This window comes from Podarcis liolepis (genome assembly GCF_965112155.1).
Source record: "Podarcis liolepis genome assembly, chromosome: 1".
Classification (NCBI taxonomy): domain Eukaryota; kingdom Metazoa; phylum Chordata; class Lepidosauria; order Squamata; family Lacertidae; genus Podarcis; species Podarcis liolepis.
Window position 1 is genome coordinate 44,204,150 of NC_139554.1, and position 12,330 is coordinate 44,216,479.

The 12,330-nt window shown below is 43.4% G+C and overlaps 2 protein-coding genes across 2 annotated transcripts; both read left to right on the forward strand.

The window, feature by feature from the left end:
• Positions 1-843: 843 nt before the first annotated feature.
• LOC310710242 (bifunctional peptidase and (3S)-lysyl hydroxylase JMJD7-like) lies at positions 844-6,778 on the forward strand. The gene is made up of 4 exons (XM_083510983.1): positions 844-915; positions 1,787-1,884; positions 3,297-3,456; positions 5,450-6,778. Exons 2-4 carry the CDS (start codon positions 1,792-1,794, stop codon positions 5,539-5,541), a joined length of 345 nt encoding a protein of 114 aa, XP_083367109.1. The 5' UTR covers positions 844-915; positions 1,787-1,791; the 3' UTR covers positions 5,542-6,778.
• Positions 6,779-7,453: 675 nt separating this feature from the next.
• On the forward strand, positions 7,454-11,840 carry LOC310709553 (acyl-coenzyme A thioesterase 1-like). The gene is made up of 3 exons (XM_083509359.1): positions 7,454-8,146; positions 8,848-9,050; positions 9,501-11,840. The coding sequence occupies exons 1-3, from the start codon at positions 7,690-7,692 to the stop codon at positions 10,098-10,100; spliced, it is 1,260 nt and encodes a 419-aa protein (XP_083365485.1). The 5' UTR covers positions 7,454-7,689; the 3' UTR covers positions 10,101-11,840.
• Positions 11,841-12,330: the final 490 nt, after the last annotated feature.

The window sequence follows — 12,330 nt, forward strand, 5'->3', positions numbered from 1 at the left end:
CAGCCAGGTTCTCCACTTCTGGTTTAGCCTGTACTTTGATTTTTTGGCAGAGAAAGTATAATCATGTTTACCATCCACATTTACCAATCCATTTATATGTAGTGCGTGAAAATTGCCGCACTCTTGAAGTATGTCACTGTTCTTCCTTTGCTTTGTATAGCTCTATTCATTAAGCAATTTGTAATGATAACGTTTCTTTATATGTAATTAAAAGTGGAAAGAGCTGTCTCCACAGGGATTTTGTGAAGTTTAATGTGATATTGCTGCTTCTGAAAGATTTTTGTAAATCCCCTAGAGTTGGGGTGTGTGTATAATGAGAGAGTATAAATAAAGAATCTAAAACTATGTTCGGAGAGCTTTTATATATATATAGCATGCATTACCCCGTGGATGTTTTTAACGCTGTATAAATGTTTAACCCTTCTTTTCTGATTCCTCCGAAGCGTATGGGAAATTGCAGATTAAACATTAACTTGAAACTGAGTTCCGCCAAGAAGTTTGCTTGCTTAAAACAAAACCATCAGGATCAGTTATTAAACTAACACCCCCTTCCTGTTCCACTTATATGTAGGAGTATTAAAGTGCATTATTCTTATTCTCTTTAAACTCACACATTTTATATGTCAAAAGCTGACATAGCACCTGCTTTTGACATGAGTGCAACATCCTTAGAGGATGTTGCTATGGATTTTAACCAGATCTGGGCCATTCATTCCACTCAAAGTTTTGAACTGATCATCAGCTTGGCCGTTCAAGGAAGTGGCAATGTATGAAATGGCCAGTTTATGCCATTTGCCCTTTCCCTTAAGTGAATGAACTAAAAACACTTCCGCTTGCAAAACTTGTACTGTGTGATCTCTGGAGAGAAACATTTTCTGCTGCATCCGCCAAGTGATCGTCCCTTCATCCCATATGGTACGTATTCTGAGAAGCAGAGGGTGGTGAAGTAAGATGCATACTATTGTTATTTTGAGAGAAATTAGAATTAGGAGGATGAATTTAGGCAACATTTTAATATGCAGCAGGGGGTCAGATTTCCTTTATAACTGGAGAGGACTGCATCCCCTTCCAGCAGCTCATGACAGTGGGTGGAGGATGGGGGTCAGAAACATAAGTGGGCAGAGCAATGAATATAAATTTTCACTTTGTGCAGTAGGCTAGTTTCTTCACACACCAATCTCTATCCACTATCCGGGCAAGCAATAGGCATTATCAGAGTTCATTCCAGCCAGGAAAAAAGTTGGGTGTGAAGCAAGACCAGTAAAAGAAGTGGCCTGAGGAGAGTTTGACTGTGGCCTAAAGAGAGTCCCAATGGCCGGATAGAGAGCTCTGAGGGCCACATTTGGTCCCTGGGCCTGAGGATTCCAGGCCTTTGCCCCTTTCTTGAAAAGCAGCTGAGGTGGGGGGAACAATTTAAATCATTGTCATCCAGGATGAAGTGATTCTAATATTTTGCACTCAGGTTAGTTCACCGTTTAAACCCCCTGCCCATGACGTTGCTACTGACCATGGGAGGAATTTTTTTTTTAATGCTTGTCTAATTTTTCTACATTGTGGCTAGTAGCAGCAACAAATATGTGGGTATTTTTTAGGAAAGTAAAGACATAGGGCAGTCCAGTCGTGTTAACATCTGGATTGTCTTCGGGTTTTATAAAAGATACTATGCTCAAAGCCAGTTCCCAGCAAGTGCCTGGCTAAACGAAATTCTACCCCTATAATTTTAGTCTGTTTTTAATGCTTAACATTGACATTCTCTTTGCCTCTGTTCTATGCCCTCTTCCAACAGTTTTCATGCTTCACATTTCAGAATTGTATCCATCAGCAACCTACCACATAGCAGAAAACGGGACATTTGAAGTTGTGGATGACAAAGCTGCAGAGAAGGTAATGGTTTTTGTGTTAAGTACTGTCTGAGGGCAGCTGCTAAGAGGGAATGAATGAATGAAGTGTTGAGGCCTGTTTTGTTTTTTGGGTTGGGCTTCTTCACAGCACACCTCTATTTGATTTTTTTGAATATTTATTTACCCCCTTTATTAAATCTGGTTAAAAAGGGTAAGAATGCTGTTGGCAAATATGGGTAGACACTCATGTTCAAATAATTGTTCACTGTATTTTTCTATTTTTCATATGCATCCCTTGTCAAAAGGCCCACAGGGTGGTTTACAGGACAGCACAGAATACACAATATATAAAAATATATAACATAATATCCATGCAATACAAAACATTAAATGTTATATAAACAGAATTCATAACAATAAGCAATATATAGCAATCTTGTTGGCAATCATCTGTCTTGATAGACAATGGAGTGCTGCTCCAGGGGTGAAGTCAAACTGCTGTGTTTGCAGCATCAAAGTGACCTCCCCAAGGCACAAACCTGGGCAGTGTGTATGGAGGTCCTGGGCTGCCCAGACAACAAGACCACCCCCCTCAGCCTTGCTGATGTGGTCCAAAGGAAAGCAGAACAATACGTTTCGCACCAGCTTGGCTGCGGGAATTGCTGGGAGGAGGTGTACAAGGCACCATCCAACCATCTTAGGGACTCCACTCTAGATTTGTGTAGGGATTACTCCTTAGTCTTTTCTTCTAAGCAGAGGCTTAGGATCAGGGTTTTCCTTTTCCTAGATGGGCTACCTTCCCAGGTTGACGAACCTGGGAAGATCACAGGGTTTATTATCATAGGGGAGGTGGCTTTAATGCATAGTGAATGTGTGTGTCAATAGTCAGCCAAAATTTCCTCTCCCAAATAAGAAAGAAAAAGTAATTTAAAGATATGTAGTACATATGCAAATCTAGGTTTGTCATATTTCAAACAGTGAAAATCTGGACAGAGCCCCCGCTTTTCTTTTTGAGCCAAAAAATATTATGTTTCTGAGTTTTTAAAACGGAAAATCAGCAAAAACTGCACTGTCTACATGGGCTGCCATACGTCCAGATTTTCCTGGACATTTGAGGGATTCCTGCCTGGACGCTGCTGCCAAGTGCAGTATTCCAGATATGTCCGGGAAATTCCGGATGTATGGCAACCCTAGCAAATCCATTTTTACATGCCAGTATTCCTGTCACTAACCCACCACCACCACCACCCAATCTTTAGATTTTGCTTTAGGCAACCGATGGGTGCTCTCCAGGGAGATGGGAAAAAATGGAATGTTGGGTTACCTAATAGTTAGAAGGGAATACACTGCTAGATGTTTTTCAAGTATTTGTTACCAAATAAGGAAATTTCTGAAGTAATACAGTAATTTCTCTTGTTAAATAGAGCATTTCTTTTGTTCCATAACCTTTCATAGGTGCCCTGGATTCCATTGGATCCTTTAAATCCAGATCTAGAACGATTTCCAGAATATGCCCAGGCAAAGCCTTTGCGGTGCACTGTGAAGTCTGGAGAGATGTTGTATCTTCCTTCTCTCTGGTTCCATCATGTTCAGCAGTCACATGGCTGCATAGCAGGTGAGAGGAGTGTGGCATGCACAAGCACACCAAATTTCACATGTCATGTTTCTTCTTCAAGATAGGTTTTGTGGTTCCCTCAGTCTACTATCAGTTGGATTTATTTATCCCATTTCCAGCCAGAATTAGCTATCTTTACATATAGGCTTGGATCTGGAGATCTTGTGGGCAAAATTCTGCTTAGAGGACACTTCTGCTAGTGGAAGGGTGGGGGAGGTGTTGAGCGGGAGATGATGCAGGAAGGTGCAAGGGGAAAGGAGAGTCAGCCAAAATTGCCTCCCATCAGAAAGACCTCCCATCTGGATCAAAGACTGTTCTGTAAATGGAATGAGTCTTTGCATTTGTGGAACGGCAAATTGGGACCCGAGCTGTAGTGTTTGAGTAGATGAAGCTTAAAGAGTGTCAAGATAATTTGGGACCTCAGTTGGAAAATTCAAACCTCTCCCTTCTTTTTCTTTTTACTAATCAACATGGGCCACAATTCAACAACTTTTGTGTGAACTCAGGTAGAAGTTGCACAAGGGCATATTCATTTCAAATGGGGCTTGTGCAGATTCTGTACTGTGGATCAAATATGTGCCTTTGTTTTACTTTCTGTTTCCTTACAAAATGTCCAAAATTGTTACTATAAAAAGCATCAGCACCACCTTGTGGTGTTGAGCTGAGAAGAGCATCCCGGCAATAATTAATTGTACTAATAGGGCCAGTTGTTGATGTAGGAAAAAAAAAGATTATTATCCTGCTTTTTAATTTATTAACAGAGCCATTACATAAATTTGCACTTCACCAAAACCTCCATAGGTATATTTTTTAGGATACTGAATAAATAAAATCAAAGTGACTGTTTTATGTGTTCTGTCTTACCCTGATCAACTGAAGGTAACTATCACTAATTAATAGACCAGGACTACTAAACAAAATTCAAATACATGAGAATAAAGTGGATTACTTATTCATTTATTACTATAAAGGGGTTTTAAATGCAAAAGCATTTAAAGTGTCTGTTATATAAACCTGACATGTTAGGTCAGAGGCTTTTAAAATGTCCTATCCTTTGCGGATTTTTACACATTAATCTGCTTATTAACAACTCCTGCACATTTACAAAAGATTTCAGGATACATTGTAGGTCATATACTCAGTTCATTTGAGGTAGCCAACACTCCATCTTGGCTCCAGGACAACCAGGAATGCAATTGAACACTGGTGTGGAAGGTCATCAGATGGTAAACTGAGGCTAAAATAATAGCCCAAGGCCACCCAGCAACAGCATAGCTGCTCAGTGATTTGAATCCATGTCTACTACCAAGCCCCTTGGATGTCTTAAAATCTTCTCGGTTGTATTCTGTAGACCTATTGAAATGAATAAACCTAAGTCATGTCCATTAACTTCAATGGGCCTACTGTGAGTAGGACTAATCCTGAATAACACCCTTTATGAGGATAAATTTCTATGTTATACAGTGGTACCTCGGGATACGTACTTAATTCATTCTGGAGGTCTGTTCTTAACCTGAAACTGTTCTTAACCTGAAGCACCCCCTTATCTAATGGGGCATCCTGCTGCTGCTGCACCGCCGGAGAACAATTTCTGTTCTCATCCTGAAGAAAAGTTCTTAACCCGAGGTACTATTTCTGGGTTAGCGGAGTCTGTAACCTGAAGCATCTGTAACCTGATGCGTATGTAACTCGAGATACCACTGTACTAGCAGTGCAGTAGCCATTGAGGTGCTTTCAGCCATGCCAGAAAAATTCCCGTTTTTCAGCTGGTCACAATAACATAGTTAAAATTGGCTGAATAGTTTCATGTTCCAATGGCTATCATATTGCTACTGTGTAATGTATTAATCAAGGTCTGAAGTTCTATTTCTTATTGAGATTGGGGCAAACAATGGAAAGATTTGTAGCTTTTGTGTTGAGCTGAAAACTATCAAAATGAGTTTTTCCAAAGACAGAAGATAAGTCATGTCATTTTCTTTTTTCTCCCCCTCAGTGAATTATTGGTATGACATGGAATATGATCTAAAATACTCTTATTATCAGCTGCTGGATTCTCTCACAAAAGCTATAGCACAGAAATCTTAGGGCCTTGGATCAGCTAACCTACTGATGTGGAACTACGGCTGGAATGCGAACTATTTAATTATGGCCTATTAAATCAAGACAAAAGGCAACTGTTTTGCTGCTGACAATTGTTTTGCTGTCACTGAAGCTTAACATCATGTGGATGTTCATGGCATTGAGGACAAAATGGCACCTTATAGGGTGGTTTACCTTAAGTAACCGTTGTGATCAAGCATATGAGATGAATATCACCTGCACGGATGAAGCACATTTTCTGGATCTGTTTCAGTCAGGCTTCACGATGATGTAGTTGCTCTGGTGGAAAGTCCATTTCTGGAGATTGACAGGCCCCTAATTTGTCCTCAGTACATTAGATCATCTGTATGAATATTCTGGAGGAATATTACAGGGAACCAGGCAGAGGGCCTTCTTGGTAGTGGCGCCTACCCTATGGAACACCCTCCCATCAGATGTCAAGCAGAAAAGTAACTATACAACCTTTAGAAGACATCTGAAGGCAGCCCTGTATAGGGAAGTTTTTGATGTTTTATTATGTTTCTGTATATGCTGTATGGGCAGGGTACAAATAAAATCATCATTATTATTAGTGGGCTGGATGGGGATTAATAACCTGAAGTTGAATCAATACAAGAGCGAAATTATGATAGCAGGCTGCTATTTAACAAGGGCCTTTTTTTGCCTGATAAGGATGTGGTCAACTCCTGTGGTCACAAGTGTTTGAGAAGAGGAGTGCTTTTATCATCTCATCACTTACATAACCAAGATTCTGTTGGCTATACTCTTTCCCGGAAATAAATACTGGTGACCTCATGGATTGACGACTGCCATGTTTTCAGTGTAAAACTGTCCTTTACAACTGTTTGAAAGCTTCAACTAAAATAGAATGCAGCTGGAAGGGACCCTGAGGGCCATCTAGTCCAACCCCCTGCAATGCAGGAATCTTAACTAAAGCATCCATGACAGATGGCCATCCAACCTCTGCTTCAAAACCTCCAAGGGAAGGAGAGTCCACCACCTTCTGAAGTCTGCTCCACTGTTGAATAGCTCTTACCACCAGGAAATTCTTCCTGATGTTTAGTCCTGGTAACTTGAAGTGAGCGAAGGATGTGAAAAGCAAACCTTAGCTTTAATCAACAAGTCATATAAAGCTTTGGGCTAAGGAATCGCCTATTTGACCAAATTCTGTGGGTTAAACCACTGAGCCTAGGACTTGCCGATCAGAAGGTCGGCAGTTCGAATCCTCACAATGGGGTGAGCTCCCATTGCTCTGTCCCAGCTCCTGCCCACCTAGCAGTTCGAAAGCACGTCAAAGTGCAAGTAGATAAATAGGTACTGCTCCGGTGGGAAGGTAAATGGCGTTTCCGTGCGCTGCTCTGGTTCACCAGAAGTGGCTTAGTCATGCTGGCCACATGGCCTGGAAGCTGTACGCCGGCTCCCTCAGCCAATAAAGCAAGATGAATGCTGCAACCCCAGAGTTGACCACAACTGGACCTCATGGTCAGGGGTCCCTTTATCTTTATCTGACAGCTGCAGAGCTCACTATTGTGTCGATTGAAGTCAAGAAGACCAATTATTACGTTACAATTCGTAAGGGCAAGCAGGTTCAAGCACCTCACAAGCAAACAAGGGCTAATCCCCTGCCAAACTCGTTTTCTTTCACATGGAGCTGGCAGCCAGTGTGGTGTAGTGGTTAAGAGGAACCTGGAGAACCGGGTTCGCGTCTCCGCTCCTCCACATGCAGCTGCTGGGTGACCTTGGGCCAGTCACACTTCTTTGAAGTCTCTCAGCCCCACTCACCTCACAGAGTGTTTGTTGTGGGGGAGGAAGGGAAAGGAGAATGTTAGCCACTTTGAGACTCCTTAAAGGGAGTGAAAGGCGGGATATCAAATCCAAACTCTTCTTCTTCTTCTCAGGAGACGGGCAGCTCCCTCTCAAAGTCTGTCCCCACCAGCGAGTTAGGAAATACATTTCCCAGAAGCCCTAGCGACACCGCTTCCTTTTGTGGGCAGCTTGCAAAGACCCGCTTGACTTTAGCCTGGGAGCAAAAGTTACCGGGCGCGCGTGTTTTTCCTTTTTCTAAAAGCATTGCTCGAAGAACAACTGCCGGCGCGTTGGGGAAGAGGCTGCTCCCTCCGCAAGGCAGACCCGATGGCGGCGGCGAGGATCCTGGTTTTGCCCTCTCCCCGCTGCCTGTGGGACGAGCCGGTCCAAGTGAAAGTCGAGGGTCTGGGGCCGCTGCAGGAGGTGACGCTGCGAGCATCCTTGGTGGACGAGAGCGGCGAGCTTTTCCAGTCGCTCGCCTACTACCGGGCGGGCAGCAGCGGCGAGCTGGACCTCAGCCGCTCGGCGTCGCTGGGCGGCAGCTACTCCGGCGTGGAGCCCATGGGGTTGCTGTGGTCGTTGGCATCCCAGACGCCCTTCAAGCGCCTGGCCAAGAGGGACGTCCTCAGCCCTTTCCGCGTCACCTACGAGGTGCTGGACGGGCGCGGAGTCTCCGGGCGGCTCCTCGGCGAGTGCTGCAGCGAGAGGAGCTTTCTGGCCGACGGGGTGGAGAGGATCCCGGTGCGAGAAGGCAGGCTCCGAGCCACGCTCTTCGTGCCACCTGGTGAGCTTCATTCATCCCCCCCCCCCGAGGGTCACGAGGTTGCCACGCTCCTCGGATGAGCATTGAATGGCTCACCTCGGAAGCGCGGGCACTTCCCTTCCTGCCCATACATAATCGACGGAGAGAGCCTCGACCAGCTTCGGGAGTTCATAGGATGGTTGTGTTGGATCCCAAGGGTCATGCACTAATCTTGCCCACAGCCACCTCTGGGTGGGCTCGAACTAACAACCTTCTGGTTTACAGTCAGATGCACTAACCCACTGTGCCACCCTATCTTGAGGCTTTGGACTTCTTCCCCAGATGTTGTGAGGATGGTGGGGAGGGAGACTGCCAAGTTCCTAACCTCTGCTCTACCCAATAGATTTATTAAATTTTATTTGGGCATTTGTAGCCCACTGCTCTATGATAAGTTCAAGGCAGCTTATAAAGAAGAACTCACAGCAGAAAAATAAAATAGAGCTGAACACACCAATAGTGCCATAAACATATCACCATGAAAACTGCATCGCTGTCAACAGCAGCAGTCTAAAAGCCTCCATTAAAAACAAGTTATGGCAAGAATAATTGCTCCCACCAATGACACTAATAATGGCAGTGGGACAGTGAGGAGAGCAGATCCCTTGGGAAGAGGAGATTCTTGAGTTGCACAATACCATACTCTGATCATAAGCCCATTTTTTATGAGTAAATTCCTTTTCTAGGCCCTGGACCGTTCCCAGGACTCATTGATTTGTATGGAAGTGGAGGAGGTCTTGTGGAATACAGAGCCAGTCTTCTGGCAAGCCGAGGTTTTGCTACGCTGGCTGTTGCTTACATGCACTTTGAGGATTTGCCAACTTTCCCAGATTTCTTTGAAGTGGACTATTTTGGTGAGGCTGTAGAGTTCTTGCGGAAACAGCAGCAGGTAAGAGGCTTGCTAGAATCACAGTTCTTTGGTGTTGTGTGCTGCCTGTTTTATTTAATTTAATGCGTTTATGCCAAAAGGCTCCCAGAGAGGCTTAAAAGAGATCAAGTACTAAGAGGGCTCCGTGCCCTCAAGTTCACCATTTTAAAAGACAAGACACATGAGGAAAAGGGAGCAGGAGGGAAGAGGTAAAATCCAGCTCAAGCACAAGTTATTATTCTTACGACATTATTTCAACACTTATTTATTTCAACACTTAATATACTGTCTTCAGTAGATGCCTGCAGTTATATGCCCCTTTCAGTTTCCAATTCTCTTAAGAGCAGGGGGAGTCCTTTTTTCTTCAATGCCGAGTAGCGCTAAATCCTTCTAACCAGTAGGCTTTTTAAAAGGGCGATAAAACTGACAAACATGGAGCTGACGGAAGTCCTTATCCAACTGTTGTTTCAGGTGAGAGCTACAGCGATTGGAGTCCTAGGACTTTCCAAAGGAGCAGATCTTGCCCTTGCTCTAGCTACGTTTTGGCCAGGTATCAGAGCAGCAGTCAGCATTTCTGGCTCAGGTGTTAATGCTTTTACCCCCCTGCGAGTGAAGGGGCTCACTATTCCTCCCTTTCCATGGGACCTGGACAAGGTTAAGGTCACCGGTGATCCCGGAGTTGTGGATTTCTCAGAAATGATGGCCGATCCCAAAGACCCAGCTACCTGGCACTGCCGCATCCCTGTGGAGACGTCCTCAGCCAACTTCCTTTTTCTGTCAGGGCAGGATGACAGAAACTGGCCAAGTGAGTCGTTTTGTCGAGAAGCCGTTGGACACCTCAGGCGGAGTGGGCGCCGTGTGGAGTTCTATTGCTACCCCGGGGCAGGGCACCTCTTGGAGCCCCCCTATCTGCCCCTGTGCTATTCCTCATTTCACAGGCCCCTGGGAGTTCTCGTGGTCTGGGGAGGAAAATGGAGAGAACATGCAAAAGCACAGGAAGATGCCTGGCAGAGGATACTGGCTTTTTTCAGACAACACCTGCTGGATTCCACCGTTAAAAGTAATCTGTAGATTGTGGTTTTGTACATGTGTGAAGGAGCTGGTTCTTAATGTGCACATCCCACTTGAGATGTCGAGAACAGGTGCGACGCCTACCTGTTCAGCCACGACCAGGTACGCTAGTAATGCACAACAGACCTCAGCCAAGGGAATTGGTGAAAGCACATTTCCCTCAATGGCTCTTCCAGAAACTGACTGTGGCAGTTATATGCCCCTTTCAGTTTCTGATTCTCTTAAGAGCAGGGGCAGTGCTTTTTTCTTCATTACCACGTAGCGATACTATGAGCACTTTGTCAGGATATAAGTGTAATGAGTGTGATCTATTCAGCTTCATCTTAGAACTCAGATCTGAAATAACTTGTCATTTTGCAGCCAAACAAAGGCATGACAAGTTTACCAGCACACTAGTGCCCTGGTCATGTGGCAGAGAAAGGTCATACCTAGCACACCTGCAGGGGTGTATCCTCCATTCACCTGGCCGCTTCATTTCCTCCTGTCTCATGCCATCAAAAAGGTCTTTGAAAGAAATCAATCTCTTTACTCATATCAAGCCAGACCTTCTTGTGAACCCTACCACTTAGCAAAATTTTGAGAAAGCCTGTTAAATTTACACACCTGTTGCTTTCCTTACATCTTAATACATTTATTATATTTCAGATCAACCTTAATTAATTAATTAATCAGTACATTAATATGCATGTAGCATCCATACACCTTGTTGGTACCTGGTAAGAGAATGGCTTGGCAGAGAGATCTGTTCAGCGAAAGGGAGTGGTGATAATGCAATGCATTATTGCTGGCTGAGGCTTGATGAGAAAATTTTCCTGATATGACAATAAAAAAGTCAATAGAATAAATGGTGCAGAGGATGGCATTTGGTAGGGCACGTTAATGGTTCAATCTGATACCTGTCTTCTCAGAAGTAAGCCCTATGGAGTTCTATTAGCTGTATTCCCAGATAAGTATGTATTCGATTGGAGTCTAGGAATACAAAACAGTAGCAAATCTAGAAAATCATTTTAGGAGAAAAGTGAACAACACTGATAAACGGAGAAGTCATCAAACTATGGTACAAATTACCAACAATAAACATGATTTCCTCTTGTTTCAGTGTAGTCGTTTGTTTTAGAAATAAAGAAAGAGTAACTACACTGCCGAGACTATTTATAAAACTAACAGAAGGCTGGTGTGGTGTAATGGCTGGTTTGGGATTATGGACTTTATGGCGCCCTGTTTTAGCCACTGCTACATCTGGAGACTAATATCCCTCTTAACTTTAAGTGAAATCCTATGCATGTCAACTCAGATGTAAGTCTTGGAGGAGGAGTCCAAGAACCTGCATTCCTCCAGATGTTGCTGAACTTCAGCCAGGGGTAATGGGAGCAGGATTGTAATACCTGGAGACCACAGCTAGGTTCTCCACTTCTGGTTTAGCCTGTACTTTGATTTTTTGGCAGAGAAAGTATAATCATGTTTACCATCCACATTTACCAATCCATTTATATGTAGTGCGTGAAAATTGCCGCACTCTTGAATTATGTCACTGTTCTTCCTTTGCTTTGTATAGCTCTATTCATTAAGCAATTTGTAATGATAACGTTTCTTTATATGTAATTAAAAGTGGAAAGAGCTGTCTCCACAGGGATTTTGTGAAGTTTAATGTGATATTGCTGCTTCTGAAAGATTTTTGTAAATCCCCTAGAGTTGGGGTGTGTGTATAATGAGAGAGTATAAATAAAGAATCTAAAACTATGTTCAGAGAGCTTTTATATATATATATAGCATGCATTACCCCGTGGATGTTTTTAACGCTGTATAAATGTTTAACCCTTCTTTTCTGATTCCTCCGAAGCGTATGGGAAATTGCAGATTAAACATTAACTTGAAACTGAGTTCCGCCAAGAAGTTTGCTTGCTTAAAACAAAACCATCAGGATCAGTTATTAAACTAACACCCCCTTCCTGTTCCAGTTATATGTAGGAGTATTAAAGTGCATTATTCTTATTCTCTTTAAACTCACACATTTTATATGTCAAAAGCTGACATAGCACCTGCTTTTGACATGAGTGCAACATCCTTAGAGGATCCTGCTATGGATTTTAACCAGATCTGGGCCATTCATTCCACTCAAAGTTTTGAACTGATCATCAGCTTGGCCGTTCAAGGAAGTGGCAATGTATGAAATGGCCAGTTTATGCCATTTGCCCTTTCCCTTAAGTGAATGAACTAAAAACACTTCCGC